The sequence below is a fragment of the Thamnophis sirtalis genome, unplaced genomic scaffold (genome assembly GCF_051295495.1).
Source record: "Thamnophis sirtalis isolate CommonGarterSnake01/CBP01778 unplaced genomic scaffold, rThaSir2_p1.2 scaffold_2, whole genome shotgun sequence".
In the NCBI taxonomy this organism is placed as follows: Eukaryota; Metazoa; Chordata; class Lepidosauria; order Squamata; family Natricidae; genus Thamnophis; species Thamnophis sirtalis.
The window spans coordinates 29030205-29049348 of NW_028261382.1; the positions used below are offsets into that span (position 1 = coordinate 29030205).

The window sequence follows — 19144 nt, forward strand, 5'->3', positions numbered from 1 at the left end:
AAAGTGCTGCATTTTTAATTGTTTAGCCACATTTATCAAAGATTTGTGTATTGTGTATCCCAGTTTAACACCATCGGGGTTATTGTGAGTTGCTGTTTTTCTCATTAAACACTTGCAAGAGGGGAAAAAAACCACATTGGCCGACTTAAACTCTTCTCCCTTCCAGAAGCGCTGGACTACAACCCCCATCATGCACCCACAACCTGCCCAGCAACATGGGAACTGTAATCCACCACCTCTCCAGGGCGGGCGGGGAGAGAGAGAGAGAGAGAGAGAGAGAGAGAGAGAGGGAGGGAGGGAGGGAGGGAGGGAGAGGGAGAGAGAGAGAGAGAGAGAGAGAGTCGATCATAGAGACGGAGCGCCGCCTTAGCCTCTCTATGGGTTTTTTTCCCGCACCACGCGTTCTCGTCCGCGTTGCCGGGCAACCGAGCGCCTTAACCCGGATGCGCAGGGACGTTTCCGGTATGGGCAGCGTGGCTCCCGGAGACAAGATGGCGGCGCCCTTGTCTCTCCAGCTGGAGTTCGGGTGAGGGAAGCCCCGGACTGGGAGGTGGGGGGAGAGAACAACTGGGGTGGGGAGGGAGCATTTTGGGGGGGGTCGCTCGTAGGATTGAGAAGGGGGGCTTGGTTAGGGGGGGCTTGGAGGGCGAGGGAGGGGCTTGGGAAAGGGGCGGGGGTGAGGTTGGGGGCCTCTTATTACCCAGGAAAGGGGGGGATTGAGGGGGACCCCTGAAATAAAATAACCCCCCTTTAATCCCCCCTCCCCCACAATTGGGCTTCTTCAAGGCCTCTTAACTGTCTTGGATTACAACTCCCATCCTCCCCAGCCAGGCCAAGCCAGAACTCCACAGGCCTGGCTAACGTTTTCATTGGGGGTGAAACTCAAAAGTGATAAAGTTATAGCAATAATAATAATAATAATAATTATTATTATTATTATTATTATTATTATTATTATTATTATTATTATATACCATAGAACTCTAGCGTAGAGGTATAGTCAATAAAATAAATGTATGTATTAATGTACTAATCAATTTATAACCTTGTTCCCCTTCCCCCCCCCAAAAAAAAGGTTTCTTACACAACTCCTTATCTTAATGTCTCACAGATGGTTAGGTTATACAGTTTAAATATGGAGTTACTACGGCTCTTTTATTTACAGGAATAATTCTAGTTCTCTCAATATTCCTGGGGGTTCCTCCCCCCCACCATATTTAAAGCATCTTGTGGGGGGTTTTCCTCCTTTCAAGTCCTGCAGAATAATCAGAAAGGGGTCCTGTTTGTGGGTGGGTGAGGGATGATGAGCCGACTTTTCCTTTTGGTGCCTTTCTTTTGGGGGGGAACAATAAGATATAGAAGACCGGTGGCGGGTGGGGATCTGTGATATGAAGGTTATTCCGCCTGTGTCCCACCCAGGCAAAAATAAATAAAATAAAATAATAAAAAATAAAATAAAACACCCACTGCACTCCCATTGCAAGCCATTTTATACTTTTCATCCTCGGCATTAGAGAAGTGATTCCCTTCCAGCTACAGAACTTTTAAAGATGAAGGCAAAATGGAAAATGAGCAAGAGAGGTTAATTTGCATTCAGATTTAAATTGAGTTTGGAAAGAGGCTTTGTATAAAATAATGTATAAAATAATGTATAAAACGCCTTTAAAAAAAAAACAAGGACAAGGTTAACAGAGCCAAATGGTGTGTGTGTGTGTGTGTGTGTGTGTGTGTGTGTGTGTGTGTGTGTGTGTGTGTGTGTGTGTGTGTATATATATATATATATATATATATATATATATATATATATATATATATATATATATATATATATATATATATATATATATATATATTAATGGCTGTGGGTTGGAAATGTCAGATTTTTTTACGGTCTTTATTGGAAGGTTTGATAAGCTAAGAATTTTTGCCTACAGTCTTGGAGAATCTGGTAAACTGTTAAGAAACATGGACCATCATATGTATTTATTTACTTTCTGTCTTGAGAGTTAGTCCATGTCCCCAGAATTCAGGGTTTTTTAAATGAGTAGTAGGACGTTTGAATTTGAAATAGCCATAAAGAATAAATATGAACATGCAGAGTGATGTTTTCTCATTATTCTCATATAATTGGCTCCTTTATATGTGGTTTAACATTCAAAAGTTTTTATATAATAATAGAAATTCCAACACTATAGTGCATATTGCCAATATGTAGTTGACCCACATTGGAAATTCTTTTCTCTGAGATATAGATATACTTTTTATTTTTAAAAAACTAAGCTTAAAAATTGCTACTCGTATTTAGCAATCTTTCCATTATGAAGACAGTGGGGGGTGGGGGGTGGGGGGTTCCTTCATATTAAATAGAGAAAGAGCCACTGTGTTAAACTGCAAATGAATTGAATCAAACATTTTTTGACTAAGAGTTTTTGTGAGATGCAGTGCTTTCTCAGAATAACAGCAATTTATAGCAGTCATCAACAAGCACAAAAATTCAATGTGAATTTTATGTATTTGAAACATATATGGACAGTAATGAGAAGTATTATACGCATTTAAAGAAGAATGCCTAATTTAAAAGATTTAGACCTTCAGACTTCCACATAATATAGAATTATCTCATATAAAACAGGCCAGTATATATCAGGATTAGCCTTTTGGTACCATTTCTCTTATTAATGCTCTTTCTAAATCACCCAATTGGCCAGTACGGCTTCTACTGTACAGAATTCATTAAATACGGGCTGTGCACATCTTAAACTATTATTGTATAAAGGGGCATGTTGTGTGTGTGTTTATATTTATATTTATATTTATATTTATATTTATATTTATATTTATATATATATATATATATATATATATATATATATATATATATATATATATATATATATATATATATATATATATATATATATATATATATGGTATTTATAAATGTGGAATGGATTTTTTTAAGCAATTCTGGATAAGAGTTTAACCTTCTCAGTGTTAATTTTCATCTAGGGTCATAAAGTAGGGTTAATCGGATTCCCCTTTTGTAAAAGCAGTCCTCAAGGGACTGTGGAACTACATGTCCCATCATTCCTGCCTATGGGCCAAACTAGATCCGGTGTGAGTTGAAATCTGACATTTCTATGTTCGTCTCATATTAGGCTTATGCACTCTAAATCAGTGGTGCCCAAAAGGGATTGGTTCCGTGGAGAAAGGTTTTTTTCCATGGACTGGAGGGGAGGAGAGGTTTTGCGTGCTGCCTGCATCCCACGGATGGGGCTTTGCTGTTTGAGTGGACCAGTTCCTGGCATTCTGTGGATCGGTGCCAGTCCACAGATCAGGGTTGGGGACCCCTGCTCTAGACAGGTGATCCGCGAGAAAATGTTCGTGGTCCGCAAAAAAATTATTTGCATTTTTTATATTGCACTAAATCAGGGGGTCCTCAAATTACGGCTCCTGGGACGGATACGTGCAGTGGACACTTGTGTTGCTGCAGAGAGTTTCCCCCTTTGGGGTCTTTTTGTGCAGGTCAGAGGGGGGCAGAAATTCCAACTTGGGGTCTGCTTCAGCCTCCTGGTGTGGGGCTTTGGGAGAAGGTTGGAGGGAAGCTCCGCTGGTGGCGAAGAGCCAGAGGGCCTCGTTCCAATGGGACAGCATCATGGCCTGGAACTGGCTGACCATCTCAGCCTGCTGAGCCTCCAGGCGCCGGTACCTGGCCTTGCCACTCCCCCAGGTTTTGACGTGAGTGACATCGGCTTGGCCACACCCATCCAGTCACACAGCCACCTTGCCACGCCCACCCAGCCGGTCATTAGGCAGATCCTATTAGTGGTCCGCGGGATTTAAAATTATGAATTTAGTAGTCCCTGAGGTCCGAAAGGTTGGGAACCACTGCTCTAGATGCCTTAGGCCCTAAGTCTCATAGGATGGTAGGGAAGACCGAGAAGAGGGAACCCTTTTGAGATAGACCCACCTGCATCGTCCCCCTGGAGACACTGATACCCTTCTTACCCTCCAGAATGGCCTGTGTGTAGTCATTCTCGCCCGCTCCCTTCCTTTCCTGGAAACGCCTAAATGGCCTCTCTATGTGTAAGTGTTGCAGCTGAGCTGCTCCCCGCTAGCATGCTACAGAAAGGACCTTATCAGCCATCTCGCTGTCTGTGGGAACGCACAAAGTGTGAGCTTGTTTTCACGGCAAGCCAGCAGCCACTGCTCAAGCTGCGCCTTTGGCATGAATTTCTAGCTCCCTCCAACATTTAATAATTGCTATTTTCAGTTTTCAGATAACAATTTGGGGAGGGAGGGAGGGAGGGGGTGGAGGGAGAAAAATCAGACAGGGCCAACAGCTTTCTTCGAGGAGAGCAACTACCCAGAAACCATAGCCTTACAAAGGAAGTGCTGTGTTCTCAGAAAAAAAAATATATAACCAAAACTCTTCCTTCGCATCCCTGGATTTAACCAAAATATTCTGGGCCTCAGTGAATTCTCCTTTCAGCTTTCTAGACTCCCTACATGCAATTATTTTTTTCCTCCTGTACTTATAGCTTTAAAATGTTTCTCTCTCCTCCTCCTCCTCCCTCCTTTGAATTTCAGAGGCGGAGCAGAACTCCTGTTTGATGGGGTACGAAAACATCAGGTGAATTTGCCCCACCAGTCTGAACCTTGTGAGTATTGACTGACTGATAACAAGTCCTTGCAGGTGCTTATTTTATTTAAATAACAACCTCTCTCGGCAGCCTTAACACATAAACGTAAGCCAAACCTCTTGGAAAAGCAGCACAAAAGCCATCTTGAGAGACCGCCTGCTGCCAATCACCTCCCAAAGACCCACTAGATCACACAGGGTTGGCCTCCTCCGGGTTCCGTCTACTAGCCAATGCCACCTGGCTACTACCCGGGGGAGGGCCTTCTCTGTGGCAGCTCCGGCCCTCTTGAACGAACTCCCCGCAGGGATTCGGATCCTCACCTCTCTCCAGGCCTTCTGAAAAGCCGTCAAAACCTGGCTTTGCCGGCAGGCTTGGGGTTGATGAGTTCCCCTCCCCTCTCGACTTGTGTGGTTGTGTGATTCTTGCCTATTTTAATTACTTGTATTCTGTTCTATGTTCCCCTTTTCCCCTTTTGAGTTGTTCGCCGCCCTGAGTCCCTCCCGGAGAAGGGCGGCATACAAATAATAAAATTCAATTCAATCTTTAGAGACCACCCAGATACCGTCATGGAAGGTAGTGTTGTGGCCTGCCAGCGGAGCTGGTGGAAGACTCGGACAGTGAGGAGGTTGGGGAGGGACATGGGCCAGTCCTGGAGTCTGGGGAAGGCTCTGATGAGGGCTCTGTGTCGGAGGCAGAGAGGGGGCCAGGGCCGTCTGACAGTTATCAGCTGCCTTCGGAGTCGGAGATCAGTGGGGCAGAAGAACAGCTGGAGCCTGATCCCAATGTGCGCATACGCAGAGCTGCCAGGAGAAGGAAACAGCTATGGAACAAGGGTCGACTCGGGAGTAAAGGCACAGGTGGATGATAGGGAATAAAGAGGAGCAAAAGGGGAGTGGAATTTACAGAAGACCATTAGTTCGCTTCATTAGTGTGAAGATTTGTCCGTGACTTTCAGAGACTCCTTGCCAAGTAATTGCTGCTACAGCTTGGCGTTTGAATGATATCGGCCTGGCAGCTCTCCAAGTCTGATAAGGTCTGTGGTTGCCAATTCACCCTTGAAAGGCTGTTTGCCGGGACTTTGCTGGATGTGAATGAGCGGAATTCACCTTCGCTTCATAAAAAAGGGGTTTTGTCGGGACTTGGTGAAGCCTAGGTCAGAAGAGGTACCATCCTTAGGAGCTGCATGTCCATAATGACAATCCCTAACAAAGTAAAATGATTTTAAAAAAAATACTACATTTCTAAGATGCCCAAAGGATTCTTGAGATGCTACAGAAACCTTCCTCTGATGACCAAAGATGATTTTGAAGTTCCTGGGAGAATATTTGGGGTTTTTTCTTCTTCTTCACAGAGGAACCCTGGGAGATGAAATAAAGTTGAGCTAAAGAGATTTGTTCCTCATCGTATTTAGAGAATAGTTTTCACTCTTTCCCCCCCTTTGCTGGCAAAAATGAAACCGGATTTATTTCGGATTGTTTTCGGCTTGGAATTCAGAACCATCCAGCTTTCCCAGGCTGATCGAAACCTGGGCCCCGACGCTCCTCCTCCTTCCCCTTAACATGCAAAGGCCTGGGAGTTGCAAACCCCGGTTTTGCAGCAGTCAAGTATCATGTTAGCTGGCGGAGAATGAGATCATTTACGCCCCTTTGTGATCCTGTTTTTTAATCCATTCCCCCCCCCCTTTTTTTTAAACCCAAGTCTTTTCCTGCCAGGTTTTCTTAAGCTGGGCTGCCCTGCCGGAGTTGCCCAGCAGCAGAGGTGTATCGAATGAAAGAGGCAGGTGTCCCGCGTAGAGAGGGGAGCAGAGTCCAGGAAAAGAGAGGAAGGGGTGGGGACGGAGGAACCCCCCCCCACACACACACACAGACCCACACCCCAAACTTGGGAAGTTCCTTTTAGGGATTCTCATCTCTTAAGAGAGGAAAAAGAAAACAGATTCGGCGTCTGTTTGGAGAACGCAAAGCAGAAAGAAGGAACCAACCATTAAAGTCCTCTGTCACCACCCCTCCAGCCTCTTCCTTGACCCCCCCCTCCCCAATCTGCACCCCAGTAAAAAGGTGACAGTGTGGGGAGGGAAGGAGGTGCATCTGCAGACCCTTAAACTCTGCAGTCATTGCACAGTTCACACTGCCAGCTGTTCTTTTCTCCTCTGGCAGCCCTCCCTCCCTCTCTTGCAAGGCGCTGTGTTTGCAGAAGCTGGGGGGGTGGGTGTCTGTGTTTGTGTGTGTGTGTCCTGTGCAAAATTGCTTTTGAAAAGAGCTACTTTCTGCTTAATTAAACAATGGGCCGCCCCTGCCCCACACATCTGTAAAAAGGGCCCCGCTGCTTTATCCCCACCAACTTTATCCCACAAACTGCTCCATTCTTGATTCCTTTCATTTGTAAATCTCTCTCCCACCCACCCCCCACCCCTTTCCTCTTTCACCAGTCTTCTCCCTTGCCTTTCTCTCCCCTTTCAGATGAAGGCTGAGAAACTGGGTGAGATTGTCCTGATTTAAAAAAAAAATTGGGGAGAGGGGGGTAATAGTTTGAGATTGGAGCTGTTTGCCTTAAAGGCCCTCTGTTTGTCTTTTCTTGAAGATGGGGCCAGAGGGGAGGAGTGAAAGAGAGCGGGGGGGGGGAGATAGAAACCTCTGGGATGGTCAGAGTTTAAATTTGACCCCTTGCAAACCTGGGATGAGACGGAATTGCGCGTTTTTGCAGGGGCTTCTCCTGAACAGCATAAAATCCCGTCCCCCTTTCCTCCCTCCCTGCTCCACTGGATAAAAATCAAGAGAGACTTTAATCTGGGCTCCTTTGGGTTTGGAATTGACCGAGTGCTCTCTTAGATTAATCAGCCTAAATCTTCTTTCAAGGCGCTCATCACTGCTAGATCTCTGAAGCAGGAGAGACATTGCTGCATTAATGCCTCTAGGGAAAAGGACTCTCTTTAAAGACAAGGCTCAAGGGTGAAGATGTATGGATGGAGATAGATAGATAGATAGATAGATAGATAGATAGATAGATAGATAGATAGATAGATAGATAGATAGATAGAGGAATAGAGAGAGAGAGATAGGTAGAGAGAAAGAGGTAGAGAGATAGATAAAGATAGGGATAGATAGAAATCAGTAGATTGATCAATGGAGGGAGGGAAAGAGAGAGATAGATCGATCAGGTAGGTGGATGGATGGATGGATGGATGGATGGATGGATGGATGGGGAGGGAGAGAGACAGATAGATATAGATAGGTAGATCAATCAATATATAGATAATGGATGGAGAGAGAGAGGGAGATAGATAGAAAGAGAAAGAAAGAAATAGGGAGGGATAGATATAGATAGATCAATCAATGGATGGATGGATGGATGGAGAGAGAGATAGGGATAGGAATAGAGAGAGGGATAAATAGATATAGATAGGTAGATCGATCAATAGATGGATGGGTGGAGAGATATAGAGCTAGAGAGGGATGGATGGATGGAGAGAGAGATAGGGATAGAAATAGAGGGATAGATAGAGATAGGTCAATCAATAGATGGATGGAGAGAGAGAGCTAGAGATATATAGATAGAAAGAGAGTGTGGGGATAGATAGATATAGATAGGTAGATCGATGAATAGATTGATAGAGAGAGAGATGGATAGAGATAGGGATAGATAGAAATGGATGGATGGATGGATGGATGGAGATAGAGATATATAGATAGAAATAGATAAAAGAGAGGGATAGAGATAGATAGATAGATAGATAGATAGACAGACAGACCAGTAGGTAGGTAGGTAGATATAGAGAGATCTAAACATACAGACAAACACCCCCACACACATTCTTTGATTCATCTATGCAACTGCATCGAGTCTTTTTTAAGTTACTCAACACACTAAGATTTCTTGAATGAAATGACTCAAAAGTTTTATCAGCCTTGATTAAATTGGCTGGATTGCCGTCTCTTCTTTCCCCAGCCAAAGCATTCCCGATTCTGAGAACGTTTGTCACTCAGGGTGGAACTGAGGGGCCCCTGATGCCTCCTGAACTCGGTGGTTTTCTTGCAGACGTTTCATGACCCAACTAGGGAACATCTTTAGTGCTAGAAGGGAGTGGTGTTTGTGGAGAGAGGAGGAGGAGGAAGGAGAAAAGGGAGGAGGAGGAGGACTGTGAGGTCCTCGGTGTTCCCTGAGCCTTGTGGTTTTCTTGCAGACGTTTCATTACCCAACTAGCTTACATCATCAGCGCTAGTGGGAGAAAACACCCAAGTTCAGAGAGTACCAAGGACCCCACCCTTCCTGGTTCTTTTGCACAGACGTCCCTCAAGCTTGTTGGTTTTTGCTTTTTAACGATGGAAAGGCGGGGAGAGGTTGGCTAAGATAGATCAGGATGTCTTCTCTCTCCCTAGAAACATCCTGGATTCGTTATTCCCATTTTCCGTTATGGGAAATAGAAGTTTTGAGAGGAGCAGCCATCCAGTTCACAGGGTCGACCTTGGTTCCTAGACCTCCCGTGATGCGAAGCCGTTTCCCTGACTTGAATTGCGCGGAGCGTTTTTTGCTGCTGTGGCTGAGTTCTGGAGACCCCCTCGAGGCTTCCGGTGTGGGGAGAGCGAGTGCAGGAGCAGGGAAAGAGAGGCCGATATGAAATTGCTCCCGCTCCTGTCTCGGAGGGCTGCGTCTAATTACCATAGCTTGCATATCTGGACAAACGTTAACAGATGCTCAACTTGGCTGGCTTGCCGAGGGAGCGAAATTTCACTTTGTTCCCCAGGGAGAATTTGAATCCAGACCAGGCTGCAGCTGAGGCTGGCTGGATGGCTTTCTTGCTCTCTTTCGTCCCTTGTGATGCGTACTCAGGGAAGGTGACCTCTTGAGGTGAAACACCCACCTGGACTCCCCTCCTTTTCTCCTTCTCTCTTCCTCCTCTTGCTCTTTCTCCTCCTTCTCCCCTCCTCCTCCTCTTCTTCTCTTCCTCGTCTTTTTCTTGTTCTTCCTTCTTTTTCACCTTCTTCTCCTCTTTCTCTTCCTCTTTCTCCCTCCTCCTTCTCCTCCTTCTCCTCTTCCTCCTTCCTCCTCTCTTTCTCTTTCTCCCCTTCTTCACCTCCTCCTCCTCCTCGTCATCTTTTTCTTGTTCTTCCTTCTTTTTCACCACCTCTTCTTCTCCTCTTTCTCCTCCTCTTCCTCTTTCTCCTCCTCCTCCTCCTCTTCCTCCTTCCTCTCTCTCTTTCTCCCCTTCTTTACCTCCTCCTCTTCTTGTCCTTGTTCCTCTTTTCTCCTCCTCTTCTTTTTATTTTTCTCCTCTTCTTCCTTTTCTTGTTCTTTTCTCCTCTTCTTATTCCTCCTCCTCCTCCTCCTCTCTCCTCCCTTCCTCCTCTCTCTTTCTCCTCCTCCTCCTTGTTCTTCCTACTTTTTTCTCCTCCTCTCCTCCTCCTCCTCTTCTTCTCCCCCTCCTCCTCTTCTTCCTTTTCTCCTCTTCTTCTTCCTCCTCTTTCTCTGCCTCCTTCTCTTCTCCTCCTCTCTCTTTTTCTTCTTCTCCCCCTCCTCTTCTTCTCCTCCTCCTCCTCCTTCCTCCTTTCTCCTTCTTTTTCTCCTCCTCCTCCTCTTCTCCTCCTCCCCCCATGGATGTTTTTTTTTTTTAAGTTTTCTGCGTTAAATTTATATGCCGACTAACTCACTATCAAACATCCGTTAGGGTGGGTTCTTCCCATTACCTACGCCCCCACTCCAGCCCTGCATGATGTATTTAAGGTTTTTGGGAGCGGGGGGGGGGTGATACAAATGAGAAAGACCCTCCCAAGGCTCCCTCATTTCAGCTTGTGACCTTCCCCGAGCCCGTCCTTCTGCCCTCCTCTTCATTCAGCCATGCCACATTTCGCTTCTCCCAGACCGAGTGGGTCCCTCCTCCTCCTCCTCTCCCCCCCTTCGTTATTGTTTTTTAAACGTGAAGAATAAGTCATCTATCAATCCAAAGAGGGGCTACCTCGTTCAGGCGTGCTTTGTCATGGCGACGGGATGACAATTGGTTGGAGGTAGTGACCTCGAAGCAAATTGAAGCTTGACTCTGGTCACTGTGATAAATGATCCCCCTTCTCCTGGGGGATGGGGTGAAAGGCCTAGGGGAGGGCTCCGGGTCCTTGTACCCCCCCTCCCTCAGTGAAGCGTCGGAGCAGCCCATTCAAGACTTGATGGAAGCGTTGACGCCCCCCCCCCCATGCCTGGTTGACTGGCTTGGTGGGACATCTCACGTCTTCTTCCTGGCCTCCGCCTTGTGCCCAGGGCGTTGTGGACAAGGTGAAACACAGCTGTTCCGACCGAGGCTTCCCCCCAAAACCCCTTTTGTTAAACGAAGGTGAATTCCTCTCATTCCCATTCAGCCAAAGCCTGGCAAACAGTCTTTGAAAGGAGTATTTACGACCACCGACCTTATCTAGCTTGGAAAGCGGCCATGTAAATATTTTTCTAAATGAGGTGCTGTGCAAGGAAAGGCTGGGCACAGAGTCCCTGAGATTCACGGACAGATCTTCACACTCCTGAAACGACCGAAGGAACACATTGTTTCCTGCAAAAGCTCCCTCCCCTTTCGCTCTTCTTTTATTTCATATAGGAGGGGCCAATCACCTCCGAGGTGTGGCTTTACTCCCAATCCCTTTTATTAAACAAATGTGAATTCCTCTCATTCACACTCAGCAAGGCCTGGCAAGCAGTCTTTCAAAGGAGTATTTATGACCACCGACCTTATCTAGGTATTTAGGTATTTATTAATGCTTATGGGCCGCCCTTTTCCCTGAGGGGACTCAGGGCGGCTTACATAAAATAAGGGGGGGGGGATGCAGACAATAAACACAACAATACATAGAAGTAAAATAGTAAGCAACATTCATTCATCATTCGGGTGGGGACAGTTATCTTTGTCCCCAGGCCTGACGAGCTAGCCAGGTCTTAAGGGCTGTGCGGAAGGTCTGGACGGTGGTGAGGGTACGAATCTCCACGGGGAGATCGTTCCAAAGGGTCGGAGCTACTACTGAAAAGGCTCTCCTCCGTGTAGTTGCCAGTCGGCACTGACTGGCAGATGGAACTCGGAGGAGGCCTAATCTATGTGATCTAATTGGTCGCAGGGAGGTAATTGGCAGGAGGCGGTCTCTCAAGATCTAGCTTGGAAAGCGGCCATGTAAATATTTTCCCAAATGTGATGCTGTTCAAGGAAAGGCTGGGCTCAGAGTCCCTGAGATTCTATTACATAGCCAACATCGTATTGTAGTATTAAAGGTTTCCATCAATTCATTTTACCATCAACTCCCAAAAACAATTATTGGCTCTTCTGCTCTCCATACCACATATTTGTATCTTATCCATCACTTTCTTCTCCCTCTCTGCTCCTCCTCCCTACCTCCTTTCTTCCCTCTGACGTCCTTCTCTTCTCTACTTCCTCTTCCTCTCCCCTTCTCCTCTCTCCCCTTTCCACTCCGTCTTTCTCTCCTCCTCTTCCCCTCTTTGCCCTCTCTCCTATCCCTCTCTTCTTCCCTTACCTCTCTCCTCCCTTCCACACTCTTCATCTCATTTACTTGGTGTATTTCAGCTTCTGAGCAAGCTCCATTTTATGTTGATGGTATTTATAATTCCTTTTCAATATAGATATTTAATTTTAACATATATCTTCCTCTTTTAAAAGTACACATATATAGTCATTGTGCTTTTAACTTCCCCTCTCCCCACCCTCCCAGCCTAATTTTGGCCGAGATGTAGACCTAGCTATGTTGGCTATGTAATAGTATACATGTGATTATATGTTATGAAAATGAAAAAATGAAAAAAACTTTATATACAGAGTCTCTGAGATTCACGGACAGATCTTCACACTCCTGAAATGAATCTAACGACCGAACGAACGAATTGTTTCCTGCAAAAGCCCACTTCCCTTTCGCTCCTCTTTTATCTCCTCTGGGAGGGGCCATTCACCTTCCACCTGTGGCCTTACTCCCAGGTCTACCCTGATTTCTGACTTGTTCCCGTCTCCTGGCAGATAGATAGATAGATGATAGATAGATAGATAGATAGATAGATAGATAGATAGATAGATAGATAGATAGATAGATGATAGATAGATAGATAGATAGATAGATAGATAGATAGATAGATAGGGATGGATGGATGGATGGATGAGAGGGAGAGAGATAGAGACAGACAGACAGAGGGAGATTAGATAGATATTAGATGAGAGAGAGATACAGAGGGAGTAGTTAAAAGACAGATAGAAAATGTTAGATGAGAGAGAGATTAGATAGAAGAGATTAGATAGATAGATGAGAGAGAGATACAGAGGGAGTAGATAGAACACAGAAAATATTGGATGATAGATAGATAGATAAATAGATAGATGATAGATAGATGATAGATAGATAGATAGATAGATGATAGATAGATAGATAGATAGATAGATAGATAGATAGATAGATAGATAGATAGATAGACAGACAGACAGACAGACAGACAGACAGAATGAGCAAGCGAGCCAAGGTTAGAGTCCCATACTGTAGGCTACTTCAGCTGACTGCTAGCTGCAGTTCAGCAGTTCAAATCTCACCAGACTCAGGTATATAAGTTTAAGTGCTATTGTGAAAGGTAGGTAGGTTGGTAGTGAGAGGGAGGGAGGAGTGGAGTGGAGTAGAATAGGATAAGAGATAGCAGCATAGATAGCCATAGCACTTAGATTTATATCCCGCTTCACAGGGCTTTACGGCCCTCTCTAAGCAGTGTGCAGAGTCAGCCTTTTGCGCCCCCCCCCCAACAATCTGGGTCCCCAGTGATGGTCCCAAGGTCCTGAGAATGGCTCCAGAGGCTCCCACGGAGTAAAGCCTTGCTTTTCGGCTTCCTTTCTGTTCTAAGTTTGACTTCTCAATTGCTTTAATGACCTCCCTGCGCATGAGGGGTGGGGGAAGCCCCTCTTCTTCCAATCCTCTCCTCATCCCCGTAAAGGCAGGACCCCTCGTATTAAAGGGGGTGGTGGTCCTTCCTCAAGTTTCCTCCAAAGGCATCACGGTTAGAAACTGAATCTCTGCCTGGGAATGACGCAGCGATTACATTTTTCTCTGGGAGGGGGAAGAAGGGGGGGGATATTTTATTTCTTTACTACCTCAGTCTCTGGACTCTCTCCTAAACACCTACGGAGCGCCTTTGTTGACGATTGGGGTGGGGGGGTGGGAAACACCCCCCTCCCAAGGTGAATAAAATCAAGAAGATACTTGTTAAGGGACACTGATCTGAATCACTGTCCTACTATCCTGTCCTGCGGTATAAAAGGGACACGTATTACATTAAAGGCTTCTGTCTGATCGTAAGAAGGGCGGGGGGGTGCGGTTTGGCAGTAGGATTTCAAGATAATTTGAAGATGCAGCGGGCTGAATTATAGGAGCCCCGGGGCTAAATGTTTATTATTTTAATGGCGTTAAGTATTAACACCTACTTTACGCAGAGGGGTTGATGCAGTGTCCTTAGCAGACACTGGAGTAGTCCAGATGGGTGATTTTTAAGAACTATTAAGCTCTGCGGAAAAGACAAAGAGCAGAAACACTGGGGGGGAGGGGGAAAAACCCCCACATGAAGTATTAACCAGCCTGCTTTCTTTTTAAAAGATCCTATTAACCAATTAATTCCCTCTGCACCTCCCACCTCAGCCCTCTTCTCATCTCCCCAGGAAGAAACGAGCCGATGTTATCGTCCCCCTGAAAGAATTTTCGGCCTTTTGTCGGTTAAATTGATACTAAAAACAAGAAAAAGGGGGAAGGGGGAATATCGCCCCACACGTCTCCCTGCAGGAGGAAGGGAAGTAGGAGCTTTTCCTAAACCGAGAAATGGAAGATTTTGCTGAATTAAGGAATGGGGGAAAGAAAAGCCAAGCTTGCGGCTTGCGATATGCTCCCAGCGAGGTCTTTTTAAAATTTATTTATTCACTTCTTTTTTTTTAGGGAAGCTCCGACATTTGCTGACATGGATCAAAGAGAACCTCCTGAAAGAGAGGCCTGAATTATTTGTGCAAGGAGACTCAGTGTGAGTACACAGTCCGCACACACACACACACACACACACGAGCAGAGAGGCTCACAGCTTTTATCGTTTGCAAACGAGGGCACGCCTTCTAGGAAATTCCCTCGCAAGGCCCAATTTTGGGCCATTTTGCTCCCCTTTCGAAATGAAACCCGGCTAGTGCCTGTCGTAGGATGGGGTTGCATCGATTCGGTGTCTATTTGACGATACGGTGTTTTTTCTCTGGCTCTTCCCAGCCAACCGCCCTCCGATTGTAGAGGCTTAACCCTCCGCGTTCAGTCCTGAGTGAAGATGAGAAACAATGATCTCTCCCTCAGCTGGGCCTGTCTTCCTAATCCTCCACGCCACACTGCCCCTGTCCGTGGAAGCGCCTCGCTCTCCCGTAGCTGACGTCTTCGAGGGTGTCTCCACGCCATCCGCCTCCCGCCATTACCATCCTGGAAGAACGGAGACGGTCGACTTCACGCAGCCTTTGTGGAAATCCTCCCCCTTTTCAAGTCCTTTCCCCTCCCACCCCTTCCTAAATTTCCCCTCTGCAGTGAGACCAGGATGGCCTGGTTAGCATTCGTCCTGTCATCCCCTCCATTCGGTGTGGGAGGGCAGCTTGGGGCGCCAGTTCTTTCCAACCCCTGGGAAATACAATAGCTAGGAAGCTGAAGATAGATTTGGGGGAGGGGGGGAATTCCTGTCGATCACGATCCCACAGGCTTTCTGTGGGATCTTAGCTGATACTTCGCTTTTTTTTCTTTCACCGCATCTATGCTCAGTCCGCAGGGCAGATTTAAATTACAGGCATGAACAGGATTGTACCAAGCCGGTGATGACGTGTTGCCTCGGAGCATTTTAGGACAGATATCTCTCAATCAGTCACAGCCTATCCCGATGCTAACCAGGGTTGCTCGGCCTCAAGGCCGTCTGGCATTCAGCCTATGGGCACTAGTCTCCAAGGACCTTCCAAACGAGACCACCCCAAAACCCTTTTTAAGGTGGGCGAATCCGAAAACCTGCAAGGGGGGGGGAAACACCACCCCGCTTTAATCCTTAACGGATGCGAACTTCAGTTGTTGGAAGCGGATTTGCAAGCGACTGTCACAGCCTGTAAGAAGCTAAGGAGGCCAGGCTAAATTTGCAGCTCGCCGTTAACGATGGATCTCCTTGATGGATGTCGCTTGGTTAGAGAGGGCAGAATAAATGCTGCGAGGAAGCTGTGAAAATTGCAGGGGTCGTTCTCCCTTGAAGAGGATTAAAAGCAGGAAGGGTCATAGTTCCAGCATACGGCAACATTTTAAAAGGCCTGGCAGGACAACAGGAGTTCTTAAAACCCTAATTTAATTCACGTACGGGAAATAGATCTTGGCTGAACCTTGGGAGAAATTTTTGGGAGGGCGGAAATAAATCAGCCATGGGACATGGTTTAAGTGCGCTCCCAGACAAATCCTGCCACTGCCGAACAGGTTCCTAGACCCACAACCTGTTCTCTTAACAGCTTCTCTGTTTTCCCTGTAGGCGCCCAGGAATCCTGGTGCTTATTAATGATGCAGATTGGGAGCTGATGGTACGTCTCATTTTGGTTATGCGGAGGGTGTCTACTTTCTTGGTGGCCAGAAGGGAGGACAAAGGGATTGTGATGTCAGTTTTTGGGGTATCCCCTTCCCTTTCTGGATACTGAAATGAACCATCCCTGTCAGGGGTATGCACTTACCTTCCCTACCGGTTCGCAAAGGGGAACGCATGCGCTTTGGGTGGGAAAAAAAGGGCCTAAATGGGCTGCCGTAAAGGCGGGGCGGGACCACTCGCGATTTCCGCTACTGGTTCGGGCAAACTGGTCCAAACACGTAGAATGCAACCTCTGATCCTTCTTTTATTTGATACCCACTGGGGTTTCCAGTCCTCCTCGGCTATTTTGGGGCATTTCACCTGGGTTAAGGAGGAGCAAAGTGGACTTCAGCACCTTCCAAACCATCCCTTGACCATGAGGCACAAAGGATCAGGGCCACCGGTTGAATGGTCATTCATAAAGATTTATTGCTTAAGCCGATATACGGCCAACTATCGGTCAGCACTAGAGAAGGGTCAACAGAAAGAGTTACCCTGGGTAAGATGGGCGGCCAATAAATTTTGCAAAGAAATAAGGGGAATTCAGTGGTTACTGGACTTGGATCTCTCGTGGCGACACAAGGATGCCAAACTGATGGCGCATTTCACTCCGCCTTCCAGCTCTGTCTGCTCATCTCCTTCATTGCTTTCTTCTTTCCTTCCTTGCTTCCTTCAGGGCAACCTGGACTATCAACTGCAAGATCGGGATCATGTGGTTTTCATCTCCACCTTACACGGGGGTTAGGCCCGCCAGGGAGGGGCTGTCCCCAAAACAGCAAGGAGGACAAAAGTAAACCGCCTGGGTTGAGCCAACTTCGTCAGAAAGCCAACGTTTTTGGAGCACCTGGACCTACCTGCGGGGTTGAATCCCAGCTTTGGAGGGGAAGAATGTAACTCTGGAGAATGTTATCTCGGGTCAGTGGGCCAGGCGAGCCCCCGAGACGTCATCGACTGCGCGAAATGACTTGGGGACCACAGGGCTGTAGCTGAGCCCTGTTGTGGTTTGCAGCGAGCAAAAAATTCCCGTCTTTTTTTTCCCCCTCCCTAGCAGCCCGACAAGACAATCTCAGGGCTGGGATGAGACAAGGGCAGGAACTTTCTCTGCCTCTGATCCAGCCTTCCAGGCCTTTAGTACCACAGTCTCTGCCTTGGCTTGCCTCTCTTTGATCCGCAGGCCTTATTCGTTGCTATAGGCCTTCAACCGGCATTGCGCTAGCTGAACCAGAAAGAACCTGCGCGGCTCACCTACAAATCCTTGCTTTGAATTTAGGGTGTGCGTTACGCGTGTACCAAAGTTGTGCAAAACTCTGGACTGTTTGAGGGCCTCCCGCTTGTGCAAGGGGCTGGACTAAGAGACCCTCAACTCTTGTTATTCTTATTCCCTTGCTTGCCTTCCTTGTACCTATATTTTAAATAAATATTGTGCGGAGCTTCCTGTGCTAATAACTCACCCGCTAACCACGGTTTATGTGCCCCTTCCATTAAGGATGCCAAAGGCCCGCTCTTGTTGCCACCTTCTCTAGCAACGAATAAAACGGCTACCCTCTGCTCCCGTGTTATCCGCAGATAATTCTTGCTTTTAATGCTTTCCACAAATGAAGATGGGCCCTAGAAACAGACCAGTTCCATCCCTGGTCAGAAAGACCCCAGCAGAGATGATACAACCTGAGATTTCTCAGGAAACCACAACTGATCTGTGTTGACCTTCTACCACAGCACCATAGAGAGGTGTTTTTTTTTAGAAATAGTCTTTATTGAACATTTTCAAGTTTAAAAGACCACAAGTAAAAAGAAAAAAGGGGGGAAAAACAAGAAAAATTACAGAAACAAATATAAACAGATAAACAACCTAGGAACATAATTTTACAGCTTCCCGTATCGGCATGTATATTCTGCTTTTGTGGTTTACGATTCAATTATTGCCTTCTCGTAAATTTTAACAATTCTAATACTAATGCAACAATTATATTGTAATAGAATAGTATAATACATAGAATCAGATTTTACATACATTTTTCTTCTTATTATAATCAATCGTTTTTAAAACTTTTATTTCTTGTTTTGGCTTCTATTCTCTAGCCACTTGTACAGTCTACTCCAAATTTTGTAGGAGTCCAACTCTTCTCTTTCTTTTAACTCCATGGTCATCCTGTCCATTTCAGCACATTTTAGTATCTTCCTAATTACCATTTCATTGGGTGTGTGTATGTGTGTGTGTAATTTTTTGTTTCCATTTTTTGTTAACACCATTACCCAGAGGATCATTGGTTGCCCTCTCCCCTCTTTGGAAGACTTTATAGCTCCCGCTGCCTTAAGAAAGTTCAAAACATTCTCAAAGATCCTGGACTCCTTTTTTTTTTTTGAACTATTACCATCTGGCAGGCGGTACAGGATAATGAAAACAAGGACAAATAGTCGGAAAAACAGCTTCTATCCCAGGGCAAGTAACTATATTGAATTCTACGGTATAGAGCAGTATCAGGGGCTTTCCGCTTCAATTATATAGAATGCAAAGGATGTGTGTTTGTGTTTTTACAGTTATACTGTACTCTGAAGATGGCATTTTTTTCCCCAATATATTTTTATTATTTTTACATTTAAAACAATGCCGTACTGCAAAGTCGAAGTGACCATACATTCACATTATATACAGCTAGTCTCAACCATTGACAATTAGCCTACTTAATACATTGTCTATCCTTCTGTCCAATCACAATATATAGTTTGTCACCTTGTCTTATACCAGTCGTAAAATCTGTTCCAGACTTCAAAATATTCTGATTCCCCTTTATTTTTAAATTCAAGAGTGAGCCTATCTGCTTCCGCACAGGCCAACACTTTTCTGATTATATCTAGCTCTGATGGCGTATTTTCTTTTTTCCAGTATTGTGCAT

At 45.8% G+C, this 19144-nt stretch overlaps 1 protein-coding gene across 1 annotated transcript; it reads left to right on the forward strand.

Moving 5' to 3' along the window:
* Window positions 1-460: 460 nt before the first annotated feature.
* Window positions 461-17681, forward strand: URM1 (ubiquitin related modifier 1). Its single transcript, XM_087704615.1, has 5 exons — window positions 461-526; window positions 4591-4661; window positions 14576-14657; window positions 16161-16209; window positions 16927-17681. The coding sequence occupies exons 1-5, from the start codon at window positions 465-467 to the stop codon at window positions 16993-16995; spliced, it is 333 nt and encodes a 110-aa protein (XP_087560741.1). The 5' UTR covers window positions 461-464; the 3' UTR covers window positions 16996-17681.
* Window positions 17682-19144: the final 1463 nt, after the last annotated feature.